Here is a 15949-nt window from a genome sequence, read left to right as displayed (position 1 = left end):
CAGAGTTCCACGCTCGAGGCCTCACCTTGTAGAAGATGGAGAAGTTGCTGTTTGTGGCCAGAACACTGGTCAACACTCCGTTGCAGTAGTCACCATCTCCAACATAATCGGGAGGACACGTGCATGACACGTCTGCAGGCGGACAATATCACACACACGTACAAGCTTACTCAAAAAAAACTGTATTAAAAACACAACTCCCATTCACGCTCGTAAACGTGGGTGAAAAAAGAACCCACCACACACCCTGGCACTCACTACAAGACCACAATCATATATCCATGGACAGAAAAATTTGCAAATAGCAACACAAAGGTGTCAATATGATATGAGAATTTATCAGTAGCAAATGAACTAAATGCAAAGACACACTCAACTCATCTGCTCTGGTACCTTTTAGCCTGTAGCAGTAGGCGTCGTACTTGCTGCTCTGATCCACGGGCTCTTGGTACAGCACCACTCCAACATGGTTGTCGCCGCACCTCTTGGACGGGAATGTGGTGGGATAGCCAACCTTTCCTTCGTCCATCCAGCCGGCCACACACAGATGCATCCCCAACTGTGGCAAACGCAGCAGGTTATGTTTGCGATTCAGAGGTTTTGGTGCCCTCTGCAAATGATAACTCAGCCACAGAGACGAGACAAGAACAAGCTGCAAGGGACGGTCACGACTGCAGAGAAGACTATGAAACCATCCTTAAGTTTAGGTCACGTATGGAGCGTCAGGAAAAGTAAGACACCCAGCTTCCTCCCCAACCATAGCTGCAGCCAACAAGAAACAGAATTCTTTGAAAGCCATTTGTTTTTCTCATGTCAATGTGCCTGTATTTGACATCACTCTAGTCACACTCTGTTGTACCTTCATTTTACCCCGCAACAAGCTTGAACTAATCCTTGATAGAGAGCATAGTAGATAATAAAGATGATTCTGACAAGGTGGAGACTGAGCTGAAACTACTAACAGATACAGATACCACATGATCCCCACTGCAGGGGGTTCAATTACCCTAAAAATAATTCAACAAGATCTTGGCACACAAGTGCAATATTGAAGTGCAACTGTCCATCTCAGTAGCCAGTGCAGCCAACAATGTAAAGCCCGACCTTGGCTGACTGCTGGCAGAAGCCTCACTTGGAAGCTATGGCTTGCTAGAATGGAAGACATTCCCAGAGAGGTTTCTGACACAGTTCGTGAGCACAATTCAAGGCGCTGTCACACTGCGGGTTCTGTCTCGAGACAAAGCTCTTTCAGCTCAGAAGTCAGAAGATGTCAACACAAGCGAGTCGGGTTATGGCCGCGGACTTGATCCCAGCTGGAGAGCTGCACTTTGTCTTGGGAAACTCTCAGAGGGTGGTAGGCTTCTCACCTCAGACGACTTGGCGCCGGATACTACGTGTACTACGTGCACTACGTGTACTCCGCACAAACATGATAGATGCCGGGTCACAAACCAGCTATTTTGCACAGAGCGTTGCCAGCTGAGGAGGAAAAAAGGGACATCGCCTGAGGCGCAGAGGTTCGAGGGTGAATCGAACTCTGTCCCCCGAGACAGAACCCACAAAAGCCCCTGAAACTAGGCTACGGTTGCACCGCTGTTATACAGTGCACTCATCTTTTATCCTCCTTAGTCCCAGCTTCATTGTGTACCTGCCGATTGAACCTTTTTAGCAGTGGCGGACTTGGGCGAAACCTCACTTCAATCTATGTAACGTCTCCATGGAAACCTTGGCTGGAGGCAGGTACCTGCTGTGCGTCTCCCAGCTGCTTGAGGGTGGCCAGTGTGGAACCCGCGGCTTGGCAGGCGGCGCTGGCTTGAGTGAAATTCATCTTGTACTTCCCCTCCGGAGCACGCAGGTGGAAGACTCCAGCTTTGCTGTCTGAGAAACAATAGCCGGCGTGAGACAGTCTCGCTTACCAAATTCACTGCAAGATTGACTCAGCCAGAAAACTGGATTCAGAGTGCAGACCAGCAGTCAGTAATATTCTGTTCTTTTCTAATGCAACTCCATGTTCAGGTCCCACCAAACATCACCCAAATCACCCACACTAAATTATTCTGTTTCTGTTTCTACTGTGTTGATTCTGTTGTTATAGTTGTCCTTAATGTTTTCCCCATTGTGGGAAGAACACTGACAATCTACTCTAGTCTCATCTAGTTACACCAAAAGCAATCATACACCTGGCAAATTTTGACGACAAATTTTCCACAACTAACATGGAATGACAAAGATAATAGGATTATCATCAAGAAGTACAATTGTGGAAAAAAATATAACTAGCAAAGGGTATTAATAATTTTGGACATGTCTCTTTTGATTCAAATGTAAATTTGTTTTTAGTGCAATGATGTCTTCTCGTCTTATCATCTTCTGGAAGATGCCTTTGTCACTTCCAACCAAGACAAAAACGTTATTTTTACTTTACTTAATTTTAAGTTAAAATTTAATGGCTTGCTTATGAATAGTTGTGCTCGTCCTTGCAGTACTTCCTCCATGACTGCAGGGGCAATAGCAAGCAATAAGTAAGACACTCATGTCCATTCGTTACATTGGCATTTTGAAGGATGTCAGTTTTACACGCTTTAAACAATTGACAAGAAGTTGTCAACACAGCTATCATGACTTTTCATTGCAGCTACCATCCAACTACAGTTACCAAATCGGGTAACACTGTCAGCAATTTCACTCTTAAAAGAAAGGAACAGTTCAGCTTGCAGCACTCTCAAAGTGGCGTCGTGCTGCTACAACCTGCTACAGGTGTGATAACCTGGTAATCAGTTGTGGTTTTGTGTAAAGACCTGTTTGTAAACAGTGTTGTATGAATGGGTGCATGCGCGTTTCGGCAACAGAATCATGATGGATTACCGTTGTTCTCAAGCTACGTGAGAGGGCTAACAACAGGGATGCAATTTATCTGAAGAACATCAGTGAATGGGTGGTGAATATTGGTAAGTGATAAAATGTGCTATAGTAAACTGAAAATGTTTTGTTTATCCAGCAAACACTCACTTTTACATCTGTAAATTGAGCTACGAGCCACATATGATACCAAAATTGGTGAATACTTTTAGTTTGGTGACAGAAGTGTCTTGAAGATGTGATGGTAACAGATTGTGTTGCACAGCTTGTGAAAGGGTGAAGGCTTTTTTTTCATTACCAAAGTAATGAAGGTCTTCACAAGTGGCCACAGGATCGCAGTACCCGTTTTCAGACAGGCATCGGTCAACAGGGGGCACCAGCTTCTCCAGACACTGGACTCCATTTCCCACGTATCCCGAGAAGCACTCGCACGTGCGCTCGTTCTGTAGGAAACATTCGATCCTCTTTACTGGGGATATTCTGTCGGTGTCCTCCGTCATACGCAACTAAGGACATGAGCTTTTCCAGAGGTACATCATAGCAAATGGAATCGATTTAAAAAAGAATGATGAATAATTCAATGGGTTTGTTCTTACTGGACCAGTGAACTTGCAGGACGCAAAGTCACTGCAGCCTCCATTGGGCTCCTGCACACACCTGGACGACAGCAGCAAACCTAACTTTAACACTGCAGGGCAAATCGCATTTAAGTAGAAATGTGAGGGTCCAGTTTGGAAGCAGCTCACCTGTTAATCGGCTCACAGATTAGACCGTCTCCTTGGTAACCCGAATGACAGGTGCAGTTCACGACCAGCCCTATCTGGCTGCAGTTGGCGTTCACGTTACAATTGCCGTTGTATGAGGCGCAAAGATCCGGAGCTGTCATACACATCACCATTCTTTGTCTCCACATTTCAAAAACTTCAGACCTAAACATTACAAGAGAAATGAGACGCACGTGGTTCTGGACTGCAGGAGGTTCCGTTTCCCTGAAAGCCGTTTCTACACTGACACCCGGTGCCTGGTATACAGTCGGCCTGAGCGTGGCATTGCCGGCACTCCTCTGGAATAGAGCCTGGAGTCAGAACAATGACAATTCAGGTGCAGGTGGCCCCAGTGGAGCCAACTGTAGGTGGCTCTCAGACGAGGAGGGGTTCACAGCGGAGCACTTCCTCAGTGGGTGATGACCAACACCTCAACACTCACGCATGCTTGCACAGTAACAGTTCTGATACAAGAATCTGACAATCCACAATAAAGAGTACAATTGGCTGTTAGCTGGGTAGCGCTCTTGGGCCCGACGCTCCATTCCCTTCCTGCCTCCAGAAAGTGTGTGAATCATCACATTCTCTCCTGACTAGGGATGGGTACCGAATTCCATATGTCGGTACTATAGAATACTGATTCACGTAAAATCAAGCAATACCATGTTTCGGTGCTTGAATGCATCCTTGCGACTGTGAGGCAGTGGAAGAGCAGGCGAATGGTTCAAACATGAAAGGTACCCATCCCTACTAATGGACTATGTTGCACAAGTTGCATAATGCACTGCAGAAACTCGAGATTTTTTCACTTGTTTCATGGTACTTTCACCATGACACAAGTGAGAAAGTCAGCCAATGGAACAAGGGGAAAACAACATATCTAAGACGCATCATCTTAAAAGAAGTCCCTCTATTTATAAAGTGAATTTATAAATCACGAGGGACGAGATATTTTGACAAGAAAATGTGGCTAACAAAAAGGGGGGGTTTCCTATAAACCCCACGTAAGTTCCTTTGATCTCTCTTACCGATGTCAATCTGGCATTGATCTCCCTTCCAGCCTGGATCGCAGGTACACTGACCAGAACCTTCAATACCTTGATCACAGCGGCCTCGGTGCGTACAGCTGCAAGCTTGAAGTAAAGTGGAGAGCGAAGAGTCAGTCGTTTAAAGTATTATTGAGCTCCTTAGATCTTGAACACACTCCAAAAAATCCAGTGAACATTCTCAAGCTCTGGGTCAGGTCTTGTTTTTGTCCTCTCACACAGCTGCTTTCATAACTTTTGTGAATGAGTTTATTTATATCATCATTATATGCATTTGTCTGCACATGCAAATATCAATTTGCTCTAGATTCTGAATCGATTTTGGATGTACAAAAATAAAAGGAGTTGACAGCCCAGTGAAGATGATCAGCAGCTGTTGAATATTTCAAGCTCTTTGGTGACAGCGCACCATGACGCCTTCAAGGTTCTTCAGAAGCTCTCTCAACTGTGTGAAGATGATCTAGCAGTGTTGCTATGGTGACAGACTGCTGTCGAGCTGAGACCGTCTGCTGAGGTCTGCATTGGGTGATGCATAGACGGGCAGCAGCAATCTATATTTTCTTAATGACATGGTCAATTGGTAGGCAGGAGGAACTGTCAACATCAGGAGCTGCAGGTCACCGGTCTGTGTTGCCACGCTATTAATCTGTTTTGTCCTTGATGACGTGTGTGTCCGACAGCTTTTTCATGTTTACTTCAGAACCAAAAATTTAGAATCAGTAAAAGAACAATGGAAGATCGGATTTACAGATTACGCCTTCGACTAAAGGCAAGAAAAAAATCATTCAAATATTCAAATCACCTTAACCTTGTGATGGTTAGATGAGGTTTCATGACACATTGTCCTGCTTTTCAGAGGCCACCAGATGGCACTGTCTGCTGAATAATGTTTAGACTTGAACAACCAATTCAATGAAACCTTACATCAATTCTAGAGCGCCATCTAGTGGCCTCTGACAATTACGACACTGTTTCATCAACTCTGCAATTCTGTTTTATGACACCTCATCTACCCATCGCTACTATGAACCATTTTTGGATGAAGGGTTTTATTTAGGACAAAGGATCATTAAAGAGCACCCTCGTGCAAGCGTTCAAGTATTTTACTGGAAAAACGGAACAAAAAAGAAGAAACCACTATGTAATGGGTCAGTGCATCCTTTGGTCATTGGATTTTCACATTAGGAGGAGATACTGAAAAACGTAAAACATGTGGTTATTCATTATATCCATTAAAAAAAAAAAAAAAATTACCGTCGTCTTTTGGTTTTACTAGAAAATGATCAATTAAATGTAAAGATTGATCCTTTTTTTTAATGAATACAAAATGAAAATGACTGATTCACTAAAATAGAAAAACAGGTTGGATCTGTGAATTTTCAAAATAAAAGCGTACAAATGCAAGATTTGTAAAGTGAGGGGAAAAGTATGACTTAGAGACCTCGCGGCAATATGATTTTAGATACGACTGGTCATCTACAGAAATATCAGCACACGGAATGTCTGAAAGTGGATGCCAAAGAGGATTTTCAGCAAGAAGCTAAAGAAGATTTTGAGCTGAAAATGGTGCGAGTTCATGGAGGGTGTCCGATCCGCATCTGTAGACAGAGATATCAAAAGTGATAGCTGAGGTAAGAACCTAAGAACCTGCTGATGCCCATGCTTGAGCGTTTGTGTACGTGCTCGCATGTGTAAACACATGTAAAATGCAATGTAAATTTTTGAAATTTTTAATGACATGCAATGCATCAAATGCAGATTTGTTATAATAATAATAATAATAATAATAATAATAAAGCTTTATTTATTTAGTACTTTTTAGAAAACTGTTCACAAAGCACCTAACAGGCAGAACAGCAAAGAAACTTGGGACTAATTCAAACTAAACACCTAAACTCTATGGGTTAAATGGATTGTGGATATCTAACATAAAAGCATTCATTTGTTTGTGTCTAGACAGGTGCCTTCCAGAGGCCAGGGAAGCCGTCCGACTGAAGAAGGAGTCTTATCGAGACCTTGTGTCTAGTGGGACTCTTGAAGCAGTTACAGGTATCGGTTGGCCCTAAGGGCTGCTGCTTTGGTTGTTGCTAAGGCTAAACAGCGGGTGTGGGAGGTGTTTCGAGAATCCATGGAGGAAGACCTTCGGTCGGCACCAAGGCCCTTCTGGTCAAGCATCTCAGAAAGGGGGGACAGCAGAATAGCCAAGCTGTTTACAGTAAGGATGGAAAGCTGTTGACTGAGGATGCGATTGGCCGTTTGGCCGATTGAACTCCTTAACACGGACATTCCACCCTCTGTAAGGGAGACAGAGCTGGAGGATGATGGGAAGTCTTCATCGATTTCTCGGGCTGAAGTCTCTGTGGTTGTCAAAAAGCTCCACAGTGGGAGTTGATGAGATTCGTCCAGAAATGCTGACGGCGCTAGGTGTCGAGGGGCTGTCTTGGCTGACACGCCTCTTCAACATTGAGTGGATGTCTGGGTCAGTACCGGACGAGTGGCAGACTGGGGTGGTTATCCCCTATCTAAAAAGAGGGACCAACTACAGAGGAATCACACTCCCAGGTAAGGTCTACTCTAAGGTCTACTCTAAGGTGCTGGAGAGGAGGGTCAGATCGAACCTCGGATTCACGAGGATCAATGCGGGTTCCATCCTGGCTGTGGAACTACAGAACAACTCTTTACTCTCTCAACAGACCTGCCGGTTTACATGTGCTTCTTGGACTGTGGAAGGTGCTTCGGGAGTATGGGGTACGAGGCTGCCTGTACTGTTCAATCTCTTTATTCTAGGAGCGGGAGTTGTGTTCGGAATCATCCTTTACATGCTCCTGTTTTTTATTGTCTACCATGAGTGTGTCCTGACCACAGTGCTTCTTGTATTGTATTGTGTTGAGCCCTGTGGATTTCTGTTTGATTTATCATTTATCACCCTGGAGTACTGGAGTAGCAAATCCATCGCAGGGCACAGATGGGCAGAAAACAGACATCTAAGCACAGTAAACGATCATCAATTATGCACTATATGTGGGAAGAAATCGGAGTACCTAACCCTGAGGATGTTTTTGGGGTTGTAACTTAGCAGTCTTTTACATGGATATGATCAGGCATGTAACAACAGACCTGTGCAGTTTGGGCCGTAGTGTCCGAAGGCACACTGTTCGCACGCTGTTCCCGTGAAGCCGTCATAGCATCGGCATCGGCCGGAAGCATGGTAACCATCCTGGCAGTCACCGTGGTTACTACAGGGAGCTTCCAAGCCACCTGGACAAACTGTGACAAAACAGGGTGGAGACAATAGAGATCAGGCTCCCTTTCGAATAACCATCATCTTCTCACAGCAGATAGGATTAAACAGCTCAGATGCAGATGTGAAGCATCAGTAGCTGTGTATCTTGTGTTGACGCAGTTAAACCTGGTTTAGACAATGAGCAAGCCATGTCTGGTTTTGAGTCACGTTGACACACTACACTACACTAACACACCGTCATCATGAATGACTTCAACTTGCCACAGTGCAGTAGTTAAACTTGGGGTGAAGCAGGTCTGCAGGTGACCTGTAGTCTACCCACGCAGGAACAGTTGATGTCTTTTTAAAGACATCTCGATTCATGCCATGAGTCTTACCTTGACAGCCCGAACCGTAGTGGTTTTTGCAGCACTTGAATTCCCAGCTGGGGTACAAGCAGACTCTCCTGCAGCCTCTCCGGAGTGAAGGGAAATGACTGTACCAATTCATGGAGTGTCTGTAGCGAGGGTTCACGCAGGGCTCATCGTCTCCCTGTCAAACATGACTTTGGTGTATTTACAATCGGTTTCAAAAGGATGAGAAGGATCTTACTGTGTATTGATGTTGAATTGGGCACGGAGGAATAACGATGCAACTTCCACAACGTCCCTGAAACAAGAGAGAGACACTTGGAGAGTCAACTGTTGCAACAGTGATAATGACAGAAACAAGCATTAATAAAGTCATTATTTTCATAGGTCAAAATGACTGGTGATACTGACATAAGTGGTTTTGTTCACGAAGGTGTCGCAGAAGGCTCCCAGGCCGGGGGGCTCCAGGAGGTGGTCAATTCCATATGCAATGCCTTCTTTAAAGGTCATAAGGCGCTCGACGAGCCGGGCCTCATTGTCGTTTAGGATTACTCCGCCCTACAGGAAACAACATCATCATGCACCGGTACATAAATCTCTTTAGGCTGACAACCAGGTATATGAATAACACGCCAGGTCTGGTGATCACAGACACACCGACAGGAAACATTCACCAAGACACTGCTAGTTTTTACATTCACGAGTCAATTCTGAGCTAAAATGTACATGAAAAAATGAGTTGTCGCCTCATAATGTGAATTACACACACACACACACTCACACATATACATACACACACATGTTTGTATCTCTATCTCTGTGTCTCTTTTCATTGCCATAATACTTTTCCCACCCTCTCGCCCCAAACCTCACCATCCAAAACTCAGGCTCAATGTTGTGAGGTTTGGCAAAAGTCCCCCACAAATACATAAGGGCCCCACGAGGAGGTGTTTTCCGGAATCCTCACTAGGATAGATATGCTTAAACGCACACACATGTTTGTATCAGTATCTTGTGTAAATCCCCCCCCCCCTCAAAACCTGACCATCCAAAACACATGGTCAACCTTAACCAGGACCTACACCTGACTTAAACCCATTTATAATAACCTGGTTATTAAGTCTTAATCCTCAAATTGAGGCTTGGATTTGCGGGTTCCAGCTAAATGACCCCCACAATGGCATAAGGTCCTCACGAGGCTGTGCTTTTGTCAAGAATTGGTCCCCACATGTAGGGATAAACCAGGCACACACACACACATTTTCTAGTACAAAACTACTCCAGCAATCATCTCGAAAGCAAGCAATTTTTAAGTATAATAAAAAAATATATAAATAAAAAAATAGCATGTTTCAAACAAGATCAAAATGCAGAACAAGTTGATGAAAGCATGGGTGTCATTTCTCACCACTTGATTCTTGTCACAGGTCATACTGATGCTGGATCCGTGCATTGAGCGGTACGTAATGGGAACGCGTCGGGGACTATTGATATAGATCTGAATACACACAACAACAAGAACACACTCATAAAACTAGTAACACAGCCAGAACTGATTGTGGAGAAGATAGTGTTCACTAAAATCTCTAGCTTAATGTGTCAGTGATCGTGACATGTTCCTTAGATGGAGAAGATGGAGAAGAAGATATAAATGATGCTCTCCTCCAACCTTGGCGTAGCGGATCATGTGAGACTTCACGAGGGCGGCCAGCTGCTCCTGGTGCTCTGGGTTGGCGAGCCAGTGCTGTCTCTCGGCGGGCAGAGAGCTGAGAGCGCGGTCAGTGGGCCAGAACATAGTGAACGGCTGGTGGATCTTCATGTTGATGATGGGGAGCAAACCTGCATCCTGCAAAGACATGTTGACTTGAGTGTTGTGGATGTTGATGCACTGAAAACCCTTCCTATAGACTCAGAAACAAACGACTAGAACTGCTTTACCTCAACAAGCTTGGCGAAGCGACTGTAGCCATATATCTTAACAGCATCTGTGAAGTTCATTTTCACGTCTGGTTTCTGGGGCAAAAAACATGAGCAACATCAGCTTTAACCCAGAAAATACTTTGGCTTAGATGAACTGAAAATGGTAAAGGCACACCATCTCTGGTTTGTCCTCCAGGTTGTAGGGCGTCAACACGGAGTCAATGTATTGAATGATTCCGTTGCTTGTTTTCAAATCACTTTGTACAATCTTTGCTGTTCGGTTGTTGATCCAGACTGTTCCCTGCAGCAAGAGACACCAACGAAATCATGATGAAACATTGGCTAACTTTACTGAGGCAACAGAGTTTGCTCAATTCTCAAGGTGTGACTGCTGTCCTTGCTGATGCCACTCACAGAAAATGTCCTTTATCTTTCAGCCTAAAATAGAAATACAAGTCCTTCCCTCACCAAACTCCCCAACCTTCCCTGAGAGCAGCTTTGGCCCCCCGAAACAACAAATCTTGGTGTCCTATTTGACTCTTCACTTTCCTTTGATCCTTGAAACAAAACAAAAAAACAGTCCAGTGTTGTTTCCCACTGTAACTCTCTCCTCATTGGTGTCAACAGGAAATATCTCTTAAGGCTTCTGACTGCTTCGAACAGACAGCCTCACACCTGCGTCAGCTTCACTGCACTGGCTCTCTGTCCACTTTAGAGTTCACATCAGGACTTTGTTGGTAACTCGGCCCAGTGCCCGACTATAATCCAGAACTGCAGACCCCCCCCATCAGCCAGCCAGAACCCACAGATGCTCAGGTGCATTCTGAATTGTGGTGAATATCTCATTCAAACATGAATCATTACAGTTGATATTTAGGGTCATCTTTAATGTAAACAAGATGCCAAAATATCGGGGTGCAAAAAAAAAAAAAGCTTTGACTCGGCTAAAGAAAAATCAGGAATAGAACCGTGAGAGAGTCAAAGATTCCCACCCCTGCTGAGATAGGTCTCAAGCACAGGAGGAAGGAAGAAAAGTGGAGTCACTGGTTCCTGACCTGATGCAGACTGAAGTATAGCGGATACCCTGAAGTCGTGATCACGCGGTCCATACTCCCAAGATCAGCCGCGGTTAAAGCCTCGCAGGACACAATGTGGTAGGCCGCCAGATCCTCATGACGAAAGGCCTTATGCCAGCGAGAAAGCTGAAGAGACAGACACCAATATTGTACTTCTGTGTTAGTACAAGTGAGCCAGTCTAAAATCGACGTGAATAAATCAATACAAACAATTGAGGTGTTTTGTCCAACGATAGGGACGAAGACAGTGTACGGTCCGTCTCCACTGAGACCACGAGAAGCTCCCAGCTGTATAATGGTCAACACAATGTCTGACATTAATAATATAATCCGACAGCAATAATCATGTGCGACACACTCACAGTAAACATCTGACGGAAGAAGTTGTTCTCAGGAGCGCGAAACACTTCCTGAAAGACAATAAGTGAGCGTGGGCAGTCCAGCTGAAAGGTCAATGTGGCATATAGCATGACTTACGGATCTGGTGTTGCCGCGGCAAATGAAGCCGTCCCCCACATAGCCTCTGAAGCAGGAGCAGTTCCTCTTCCCTTGACCCAGGTACTCGCAGCGGCCGAAAGTGCTGCAGCCTCCATTGTTCTGCACGCATAGCAAAACACAAATCTGACCGAACTGTCACGATCTGCTACTGTTTCTGTTCCTGTTCCTTGACCCACTCACAGCACACAACTGAAACGATTCCACAGTCAATACAACACCATCTGTTTACAAACCTTGTTCTAACTACACTTGTGTGCTTTTATTTTGGCATTTCCCGGTTGTGTTTTTTTCTGTTTCCTGTTCTCTTTCTCACCCCTCCTCCAGCTTCACTGCAGCACAGCTGGACCCAATCCCACAGTCAGGCCTGGCTGATTTCAACACCTTGGTTCCAGACTGTGTTGCCAGATGGTTACTTCACATTCCTACGGTAAAGCTCTCCCTCTCCTGACTTGTTCTCCAGTGTATTTGATTATTTTTGGATTTGTGCCTCTTCTGCTGCCTTCTTTCCTCATTTTGTTTTCTGCTTTTTCGCTGATTGTTAGTGATGGCTAAGTCTATAAAGCGTATCGACACAATGACACACAGCGTTGATACTGTGTCACTGAATACTGACACCTGCTGGACATTAAAAATCCCTGCAGGCAACCGACTTGTCTTTGCATTCATTATTGTTTAATATGTTTAAATAAAGTATCATAATGTGGAAAAACGTGAAAACAATGTGAATGAGGAGGCTTGTGGACTTTTTGTTTTTACACATTTTTATATAAAAGTTTTATAAACGTTTTAAAATTTTCTAAATTAAATTATGCCTTGAAATTAATTTGGATTAGACTTATCTTCTGTTCACTCTTTCTAAAACCCTGGTGCTCTGTGTATTGTGTAGTGTTGCTTCCTGGTTTTCTCTTTGTTGTTGCTTTTCCCTGATCGTTTTTGTATTGTTGTATTAAACTACTGTAGTTGACCCGCTGTCTGCCTGCAGTGACTCTTTCATCATTGCACTTGGGTGCCGCTCCACGTCTCACACACAACACAACATCACTGTTGCCATTTAGAAAGTTCCACTCTTCCTCAGGGCTTATAATATACCAAATTCACTCAAATTAAAAAATGTGGTTTCTTGTGGCAAATATTCTTATACCATTAATCTGCAATTAATTGAGATTAATCAATCACAAATTCTCTAATTAACTAGATTAATTTTTTTAATGGAATCCCACCCCTAGAAAATATTTCTTTCTGTGTCTTAAAAAAAGTATTGCACTGGTGAGACCCAACCGTTCCAATGTAACATGCTCAGCGGAAAAACATCTTTGGTCACTTCATCAAATAAAAACTCTATCCAGCTGCAAGAGCTTGTCTTATTATTAATTCTGCTCATCCAGATGAGACTATATCCAGAGGATTGACTCTGCTCTCGACTTAGCAGAACCCTCTTATCAGTGAGATGAGAGCCCACAGTGACACTTCAGATGAATGAAACCAACATTGTGGGCTTGATTTTATGGTCTGTGGATTCATATTTTTGACATGGAATGTGGCTTGTGGAAGGATGAGTTTGTTCCTTATAGACTGTATATAAGGATTTTTTTTTTAATTTTTAAAACAGACATACTTTGTTGCAGGGGTTGACCGGGAAACAAAATTTTCCAGATCCTTGGAAACCCTCCAGACACCTGCAGGCCACCTGTACCAAGAGAGGGGAAAAAAAACAGTCCATCAAATCAGCAGTTTCCCCACTGCTCTCCACAATCATCCAGTCATTGTCTACACATACCAACTTTTAGTTTGTGTCTGATGTGTCTTCTACAGAGACCAACAATTCCGTTTCAGGCATCAGAATGTCTTACCATGTTGGGTCCAGTTCTGATGCACTCGGCTGAGCTATGGCAGCCTCCATTGTTGACCAGACATCCATCCACCTCTGCCGACAAAGGAGCCCAGATCAAACTGGAATGAGGTTGTGTCAAAACAATTCCCATCTACTCTTAGCAAACTCTACTCATGTTCCTCTAAGTGTAACATTGAATCATTTTCATTTGCTTGTTCCCTAGAGGCGAGAAGTGGGGGGCACCCGGGACAGGTCTACAGTCCATGGCAGCCCCCAGAGGAAAACCAGGCCAGAACATACTGAGTCCAAACCCAGTCTGGTGCGGATTACCCAGGCAGACGACTCCATCACCAGTGTAGTCCTTGTGACAAGTGCAGGTTCTCTCTCCTGCGGAGATTTTTGTGCAGTTGGCAAACTGGGAGCATCCGCCATTAGATCTGCTGCACAAATCCAACTCTGTGAGAAAGAGCAAGATGACATTGCTAAGAGCACGAGCGCTCACAACTTCATCAACCATCACGGCAAACTATTTTATTCTTTGACATGTTGCAATACCAGCACACAAAAACAACACAGCAAAGTCAATCTGAGCAAAGAGTGACACTTGAACTTCCAATCCCCATTTTTATTCAACATGCAGTAACATTTATTTTGTGTTATTAAGTTATAAACAATAATGCTCCCTGCTACCAATGTTGCTAACAAAAGTCATCCCTTCTTCTTTATAATACCCCACCATCAACCCCCTGCACACCTCATGACTACAGTCCTGTTGAAAAGTTGTATGTCAAATTACCGATAATCATGATTATTTACATTTTATTGTTGAAGAAATGTACATTTTAGGAACAATAATAAATACTATATTTGATCTTCTAATGCAATTTTATAAATATAATATAACCCTTTATCTTTTTCTTAAGGTCTGACTTCTTTTCCCTCACAACTTCCCGCCGCCTCAAATCCTCTTCTTCAGTTCATTGTTTCCAGAACACAAATAAGGAGAATGCAAAGAATTGACTGAAATGTTTTATGAGTGTAGTTACCTTTACAGAACGTTCCATTTCCTTCATAGCCAGCCACACATAAGCAGACAGCAGAAGTGCCTTTCGGGTCTGTTATACAGCTGCAGCAGCAAAACAGAGGGAGTCAAAGACAACGCTGCTGTCAGTTCAGGTGCAGAGCTCTGCCCTATGGCTCAGCTCTTTTTGTCATACCATGCATCACTGATCTTATGATCAGTTTCTACCCTGTTTCAAGCTTTTTTCCATCAGGTTAGTAGCTTGAATGTAAACTACCTTGACTGTAAATTATCTACTTTGGCTCACCAGGCAGGAGGTTTGAGACTTACTTGGCGTTCTCATCACATGATCCACCACAGGCATCATCCTTGATTTCTGAGGCACATGTGAAAAGTTGAAGGTACAAGTGGGTGGCACCGACAGTGGGTCTTTACAGGTCTTACCTATCGAGCAGGTTTTTCCTTTCCAACCTTTGTAACATTCACATTTGCCGCTTCCAGACAAGCCATCGCTACATTTCCCATGGTCACATGTGCACTCTGCAACACAGACAGGAGTAAGGTGCGAGTCAAGTGTCAGTGAGGAGTCAGGTAGTGACCAAGAATACAGCACTGACCTATGCGTTTAATTATTTTGACGCTGAATCCTAGATCTAAATACAGAGGAATCACGTTGTACTTTTACCTTTTTGACTCATTCAGATATATTGCGATCTGAATTTCAATATACTGTATATATATATATATATATATATATATATATATATATATATATATATATAGACCTGGCCCCCTAATAAGCGAGAGGAGAAGCATAGGACATAACAAACATGGCACCTACAGAAAACGCTGTGCTTCTCTGAAGGTCGGGAGTGAAGCACCAACTTAGTTCAGAGAACCGGATTTGATTGACATAGCGCTAGAGAAGTGCTGATTCGTTGAATGTTTTAGACCAATTTTACTTCAAGGAAAGCTGAAAAGTAAATTTTCTTCACTTGAAGAGCAGTTGACGCCGTATCGTCCCGGTTCACAGTCCTCGCACACAGTGCCATGGAAGCCCTCGAAGCAGCGACACTCTCCGTTGCCATGGTTACCGTCCTGACACTCCCCATGATTGGAGCACCAGCTGCCAACTTCTCCAGGGCATTTGAAGCACTCGTGACCATAGTAACCAGGGCAACAGGACATATCCTGGAGGACACACATCAGTGATGTCACATCCCAACCTTTGAGCCTCACTTTGATCACATTAACAACATTTGTGTGCCTGACTTATTTCAAGTCTATTAGTCAGTTTGCAAACTCTTTCGTCCTTTTGGGAGCTGAAAAACTGTTGACAG

The 15949-nt window shown here is 43.9% G+C and overlaps 1 protein-coding gene across 3 annotated transcripts in view; it reads right to left on the bottom strand.

The window, feature by feature from the left end:
- The window catches only part of stab1 (stabilin 1), a 42284-nt gene that overhangs the window by 6705 nt on the left and 19630 nt on the right, over nt 1-15949 (bottom strand). For 2 of the 3 annotated variants that reach the window (XM_053867402.1, XM_053867403.1), the window contains exons 39-65: nt 15605-15800; nt 15054-15149; nt 14940-14985; nt 14635-14714; nt 13919-14044; nt 13608-13681; nt 13373-13444; nt 11737-11856; nt 11622-11669; nt 11470-11547; nt 11239-11385; nt 10359-10484; nt 10202-10276; nt 9933-10109; nt 9672-9761; nt 8675-8821; nt 8505-8561; nt 8291-8444; nt 7787-7936; nt 4652-4756; nt 3818-3934; nt 3606-3738; nt 3456-3516; nt 3158-3302; nt 1745-1878; nt 394-559; nt 26-132 (exon numbers count right to left, since the gene is read on the bottom strand). In XM_053867402.1, the coding sequence (XP_053723377.1) occupies nt 26-132; nt 394-559; nt 1745-1878; nt 3158-3302; nt 3456-3516; nt 3606-3738; nt 3818-3934; nt 4652-4756; nt 7787-7936; nt 8291-8444; nt 8505-8561; nt 8675-8821; nt 9672-9761; nt 9933-10109; nt 10202-10276; nt 10359-10484; nt 11239-11385; nt 11470-11547; nt 11622-11669; nt 11737-11856; nt 13373-13444; nt 13608-13681; nt 13919-14044; nt 14635-14714; nt 14940-14985; nt 15054-15149; nt 15605-15800 (3027 nt within the window). The remainder of the gene's footprint in view (nt 1-25; nt 133-393; nt 560-1744; nt 1879-3157; nt 3303-3455; nt 3517-3605; nt 3739-3817; nt 3935-4651; nt 4757-7786; nt 7937-8290; nt 8445-8504; nt 8562-8674; nt 8822-9671; nt 9762-9932; nt 10110-10201; nt 10277-10358; nt 10485-11238; nt 11386-11469; nt 11548-11621; nt 11670-11736; nt 11857-13372; nt 13445-13607; nt 13682-13918; nt 14045-14634; nt 14715-14939; nt 14986-15053; nt 15150-15604; nt 15801-15949) is intronic. The other variant, XM_053867404.1, reaches the window with a different exon arrangement.

This window comes from Synchiropus splendidus, chromosome 6 (genome assembly GCF_027744825.2).
Source record: "Synchiropus splendidus isolate RoL2022-P1 chromosome 6, RoL_Sspl_1.0, whole genome shotgun sequence".
NCBI classification, from domain to species: domain Eukaryota; kingdom Metazoa; phylum Chordata; class Actinopteri; order Syngnathiformes; family Callionymidae; genus Synchiropus; species Synchiropus splendidus.
The sequence above is the reverse complement of the archived record's forward strand: the minus strand, read 5'-3'. Positions and strand labels throughout refer to the sequence as shown.